General features: G+C 36.7%; 1 protein-coding gene across 2 annotated transcripts; it reads right to left on the bottom strand.

Moving 5' to 3' along the window:
• Positions 1–1381: 1381 nt before the first annotated feature.
• On the bottom strand, positions 1382–6027 carry LOC102207817 (mitogen-activated protein kinase kinase kinase 2-like). 2 transcript variants are annotated; one of them, XM_005744729.1, is made up of 12 exons: positions 5923–6027; positions 5531–5593; positions 5297–5332; positions 5093–5202; positions 4682–4982; positions 4563–4598; positions 4406–4453; positions 4223–4266; positions 3438–3630; positions 3186–3318; positions 2408–2515; positions 1382–1844 (listed from the first exon to the last, which is right to left on the bottom strand). In XM_005744729.1, exons 1-9 carry the CDS (start codon positions 5969–5971, stop codon positions 3592–3594), a joined length of 726 nt encoding a protein of 241 aa, XP_005744786.1. In that variant the 5' UTR covers positions 5972–6027; the 3' UTR covers positions 1382–1844; positions 2408–2515; positions 3186–3318; positions 3438–3591. The 2 variants fall into 2 exon arrangements, with proteins under 2 accessions (XP_005744786.1, XP_005744785.1); XM_005744728.1 differs by lacking the exons at positions 4223–4266; positions 4406–4453; positions 4563–4598; ... (3 more) ...; positions 5531–5593; positions 5923–6027 and having other exon boundaries at positions 3438–3581.
• Between the last annotated feature and the right edge of the window lie 38 nt (positions 6028–6065).

Raw genomic sequence — 6065 nt, 5'->3', positions numbered from 1 at the left:
TGCAGTACTCACACTTGCCACTGCTTCAAAGAGACTTAAAAACGGAGCAAACAGTTTGGAACACCCATGACATCCGCAAGCAACGCAATGCACCTGGTCCATTTGGGAAACCCGACCTTCTGTTTACCTCACCACCTCCTGGTATGTCATTTGAAAGCCTGTGGGGTTTTATTTTTTTGTTTGTTTTTTAACTTTCATTAGTTTACTTTTACTTTGATATAGCACTCTTCACAGGATAAAAACCACAAAGTGGCTTCACAATAATATAAAACAGATAAACATAAAACAGCACAATCGAACATACAGAATAAATACAATCAAGGAAACGTAATGATGGAGGCAGAGCATTCCATGACCTGGGAGCCACCGCTTTGGAAGATCTATTGCCTCTGGTCTTCTGGTGGGACTACTAACAGCCATTGATTAGATGATCACAGGCTGGGAGAGGGAGCGTGGGGTTCTATAAGATCAGAAATTAAGGCAGGAGCTTCACGATTCGGAGCATTGAAAGTCATTACTAAAATTTTAAAATGAATTTTCTAAAATATACTGGAAGCCAGTGTAATGAGCGTAAAACTGTTATAATGTGCTTTCTCTTTTGTGTCTTCCGAAGAAGCCTACTTGTAGTACAATAAGAGATTTCTGAATTTCTACTGTCAATACTAAAATGGCTTCATATTGACACCTTTAACTAAAAATTTATCTAAATGTTTGAGTGATATTTCCATCTTTAAGTTTCTGTAATAACATCTGTAAACACTGACTGCTTCTTATACAGGTTCTAGAACAGCTTTGTCATTATTCATTTATTTTTAACATTCAAAGTGAACATCTTTTCAATATTGTCTTTCATTCGCAGGATATGGCAATGTGCTGCACATAGTTGACCCAGACCTTTTAGACTATGCCAAGCAATTAATCTGTGAGAGGGAAGAGCCTTCACTGGTAGCAAACCAGGAATTCAGAGACATGTGCCAGAACATTTTAGAAAACAGCCAGTTTCCCTGCACACCTGATGGTTGCCTTGCTGCATACCTCATGCTAGTCCAAGAGCTCACAACTGCCATGAACAGAAATGCAGTTCCTACACCTTCTACGTTTGCCGAGGCAAATGACATATACATCTTTCTGAAGAGAGAGAGGATGGAAGGTGCACCAGTAAACATTTCCAATGACCAATAAAATCATACAACAGTGTTTGTTAACATTTATTTATCCTTGTTTAAAATCAACAGGTAATTTGAAAACTGTCTGACCAACAAAATGTACAATAAAATGTTGAAATACAATTGACAAGGTGCCATCTTTCATAATGATTCAGTGTTTCATTTACCACAACTTTTGTTAACAATAATGTAGAACATAATTCACATTGGAAGACTTTTGAACTGCAGACTGTAGCAACATTACCACTTGTAGCCATATCGGCTCGTAAGATCAAGGCCTGACTTGAGAAACTTAACAACATCAGATGCGGAAGGCCTTGAGTCTGGGTCATAGCTCACCAAATCACCAAGAAAACTGTTTTTGTCACTGAGATGTGATAGGGCATGTGGTGGGGTTTTGGTGGCCATTAGTGCAGCCAGTTCTCTTTGTTTTTTAACCATCCACGGAGCGGAACCCGTCAGGATCTCCAGATATGTGGCTCCGAGGGACCACATGTCTGTCTGGAACGAGGCCTCTTCAAACATCAGTATGCATTCAGGGGCCATGTAAAGATATGTGCCACCAGCTGGACCAGTAGCCTGGGCAGTGAACTTACTCCCTTGACGAAGCATCACAGTGTCTCTTATGTTTGCCATGCCCCAGTCTGTCAGGACTGCCTTCTTAGAAGGGTGGTGAACCTATAAGGTATACAAATGAGAACTTACCAGGTTGTCTAAAATTTCACAAATGTTATCAAAAATGTCATTCCAAAGACCACAGCTCATAATTGGGAAAAAAAAAACCCTCAAAGCTTTTAGCACCCAGATCACCCAATCACTGCAGATTTATTCTGAGATTGTTTATTATACCCAACATTAAAATTAACAGATTGGTTAATGATCCAACCTGGTTTTATAGTCCTGTGCATTTTTTAATTCCCATTCCACTTAAGCAAGTGGTACAGACTAATAAAATAATAGAAACTTTCAGTTTGTAAAGCCTAAACTTACAACAGGTTTGGGAATTTTGTAGGTGTGCAAGAACCAACATATTTAAGAAAAATTGGACTATTAAAGAAACAATGTAAGGCTTCTTACTTTAAAAAAAAAAATCCTTTATATGAATATGCCAGAAAAGTTTCTCATTGTTCAAATGTAGTGTTTAATAGACTGAAGAGAATAAAGTTAAATAAATAATATACTATTTTTATTTTGATCTTCAAAAACAAAGTGGAGAAAAAGAAAAATACAGTATGGCTTACCATGACATTTGCTGGCTTTATATCCTGGTGAATGATTCTCTGTGCATGGATGTACTCTACTGCCATGGATAAGTCCAGTGATATGAAACCGGCATCATCCCCTTCAAGCTATCAAGACAATATATAATATTAATAAAACAATGCGTAGCCAGGTGTGACAATCTAACATGTCTACCACTGGAAATGTATTACTTCAAATAGGATTAGTATTCAAATGCAATTGCCATTTCAATTTCAATAAATTACAATGGGACCTAAGACCAACAAAGTAAATGTTTGGCAGTGACCATCAAAAAGCCCTGATTGCAGTCCTCTTGCGAAACTGTAAGCAGAGGTGAATGGTGTGTGTGAGCAAGGTGGCCAACAAATCTGACTCAGTTACACCAGTCCTGTCTGGAGGACTGGACAGAAATTCCTGAAAAATATTGTAAGAATATTGTAGAAGGAAACCTAAAATGTCTGAACCTCATCCAAGTAAAAAAAAGCAATTCTACCAAAACAGTAAGGGAGCTTATTATTAAAAATTTAAGATTATTCTTTTACTAAGTTGATACTTTTCTGGCATTTGACAATTACAGATCATTTTGGTAATTCTAAATGGTTGAAAATATGAGAGAGAAAAAAAGGAATCAGTCTTTTTATATGTTGTACACAAAGATGGTTTCAAGTACATATTTAAACAAATGCCAGCAATAAAAAGTAATTTTTTAATATGAGGGTATTAAGATTATTCACATCTACCTAAATGTATTAAACATAAAATTATGAGTATTGGTACCTTCACCAAGCAGCTGTCTGTGTGAAGCACTTGCTGCAGGGTTGCGCCATGAATGTATTCAGCTGCCAACAAAAAGCAGGACTCAGTGCGGGCAACTGCCATGAGTCTGACGATGTTGGGGTGAGACAGTCTCCTAATAAAACAGAAACATGTCCGAATAAAAAAAACAAAATAGAGGCATATTATGTTACAGCTTGAGGAAGAATCGATTTTGACAATGAAAAAAAAAAAAAAGTGTGTCAAAGTTCTTACAGTGAAACATTTATCTCATGATGAATGTCGCTGTCCTCCATCCCATGTTGGCCACACATGATCCTTTTAACAGCTGCTGGAGTACCATGAAAAGAACCTCTATATACCTTGCCAAATGTTCCTTCTCCCAGTAGATTGTCCTCACTGTATGTAATTAAAGCCTCTTCCACATATGGAACACGTGGAAGATACACTTGGGGATAAAAAAACAAAAACAAAAAAAACCCCACAAAGTAACATACATTAACATACAGCTACTGCTAATCATTCTTCTATTAACTGCTGGATCACTAATATCTAGGTTTACTCCAGGAACTTGAGTACCAAATAGTGAAGAATGAAAACCTTTATTTACAATTTTGTCTGATGATATGATGTTAGCCCTAAATGGGAAAGAATGCTTACATGATGGCGATTTTGGAGTTGGGTTGAAAGACTGTGCAAAATCTATCAAAAGCCCACTACTTCCAGCACCTTCAGATAGCTCTTCAGCTCCCTCCATAGCTTCTTTTGACTCAATAACTGCATGTGGTAACATGTCTTGGCTCACTGCTCCACCTGGACCTAGAGATGACCCTACATTTTCCTCCTTCCTTTGCTTGGACTGGCTTTTCTTTCTGACTCTCCCTGTTTCAAATTCAGCTGAGCTGGATGTTTCTGCATGGAAATCCTATGAACACATTCAGCCAAGATATACTTTTTGCAGGGTGCACTGTGAAAATATCCACATTTATGACAATGATAAGAAATTAATTGTTCTGTTCAAGATGAAGCCATGGTTTTACCTGTTCTGCAACACTTTGTCCTATGAGGGTTCCAGGAAGTTCATCTGCAGAATAAGATGCATATTATATACAGTAACTGTGCAATGACCAAGCATAGTAAACAAGTGTGTAAAGGTTGGAAATGTAATGCAAACCAAAAAAGAAGTCATTTTTAATGATTTAGTTAGATGTCCAGGCATTCACCTAAACTGCAACTTTCATCACCACCCACTTTAGTTACAGGGTCTTCATCTGTAAAATAACACATTAATTGCAATATATCTGAATGCCCAACATGGCCAGTGTACCATGTTCAATCATAACATCAAAAATATTCAATTTGGTTTGGGCAGGCACACACCTGAGATGGAACTTTGATCATCCAAACACACGACCTCTGTACAAAAAGTAAAATTATTTCATACCATACAAATTTGAGTGCTAGACAGTAGTTAATAGTAATATTGAACACTTTATTACCCAGTTGTCGTCGCCCGATGTATATTGTTCTTTTCCACATATGTGTAATATCAGAAACAGTTCCGTATTCTTTGTGGAACTCCTGCTTACTCCACCTGGTCCCGTCAGAATGGCAAAGAGTGAACTCACTCCCCTCAGTACGCTCTGGCCAGAAGCATTCTTTGCCTATGGTAATTAAATCATCATAGGTTTCATGGCCTTGAAGAATGATTCGAGGTGGAGCTTCGTCCATTATTAACTTCTGGTACCGTCCACACTTTCTATGAGTTCTTGGCTTCCACTCCATGGGAGCCAGTCTGACCTAGCATCAAGGAAAAAAAGGGAAATTTATTAAGAAATATGCCAAATTTAGAAAGTTATTTTTTAACATATTGCTGATAGTCATACAGGTAGCTTCACTTTTTAACTAACCTTCAATAATGATTTGCCATGGTCCAAACGTTTATCATTCAGTGGAAACTGCCTTTTCTTTACTTGAGGCTGTAGTAGTTTCTTGGCTTTACCAAAGGCCTCTGCTGCACCTGTAATGGATGAAGCTGAAAGTTAATCAAACTGATCCACAGCGAGTTCTATATTACAAATGACCTTGAAGCAAAATAATTGTGGTTTTCTTACTGAGAAATTCATTGCCACATGTTGAAGTAGTGTCATCTGCAATATAAATAGGGCATTGATGTGAAACATGTGGTTTATAGAATTCTACTACAATCACAGACTACTGCACAGTCATCTGCTTTCAAAATGTATTGCATCTATTAATAAAGTGGTTATTCAATCATAACCTGCTAAGCATATCATGTTAAATAAAGGAGATTGTTTTGCATGTTGTTCAAAAGTATCAAAACCTACCTGATTTTTCTGCTGTCAGGAGCTTTTTTATGTTGTTATCAAAGCCTTTTTGGGTAATCTCACCTTCAAATAAAATTTTAAAAGGGTAAGTAGTTATAGATTGACTGTAGGAGACAGATCCTACATGACTAACTTTTAAATTGCAATCTTTTAATTTTGTGAGAAATTTAGCTTTTGTCATTTTTATTTATTTATTTTTTTAAATCGGGCACTCCAACAATATCATAAAGTAATAACTATATACGTCTGTTAACATGCATATTAATAAAGAGAAGTAAATAAGAATACCATACAATGTTAAATAATTAAAGCATGATATTGTCAGGGTTCTTTGCAGTTAAAAAAATTAACTTGCAAGCATTACCAAAAAATTTAATAAAGTGTTGGATTACCATTTTCAAGGTCTTTTTTAAGCTGCTCGTAAGCTTTCAGCTTGTCCATTTGCTGAAATGTATACAAAACAATTACTGAACAGTTTAAATTTGAATCACGTTTCACCACTGTCGCTAGCTAGAATGAATTAGCCAGACAAAAA

The sequence above is a fragment of the Pundamilia nyererei genome, unplaced genomic scaffold (genome assembly GCF_000239375.1).
Source record: "Pundamilia nyererei isolate P.nyererei 1_Seehausen unplaced genomic scaffold, PunNye1.0 scaffold00149, whole genome shotgun sequence".
NCBI classification, from domain to species: domain Eukaryota; kingdom Metazoa; phylum Chordata; class Actinopteri; order Cichliformes; family Cichlidae; genus Pundamilia; species Pundamilia nyererei.
The sequence above is the reverse complement of the archived record's forward strand: the minus strand, read 5'-3'. Positions and strand labels throughout refer to the sequence as shown.

Coding starts and splice junctions, on each gene's coding strand:
- LOC102207817 (XM_005744728.1), bottom strand. CDS start 3,496: ATGTGTGGCCAACATGGGATGGAGGACAGCGACATTCATCATGAGATA. Junction 3,319..3,437: donor CATGAGATAAATGTTTCACT/GTAAGAACTTTG, acceptor CTGTTTTATTAG/GAGACTGTCTCACCCCAACA. Junction 2,516..3,185: donor CAGACAGCTGCTTGGTGAAG/GTACCAATACTC, acceptor TTGTCTTGATAG/CTTGAAGGGGATGATGCCGG.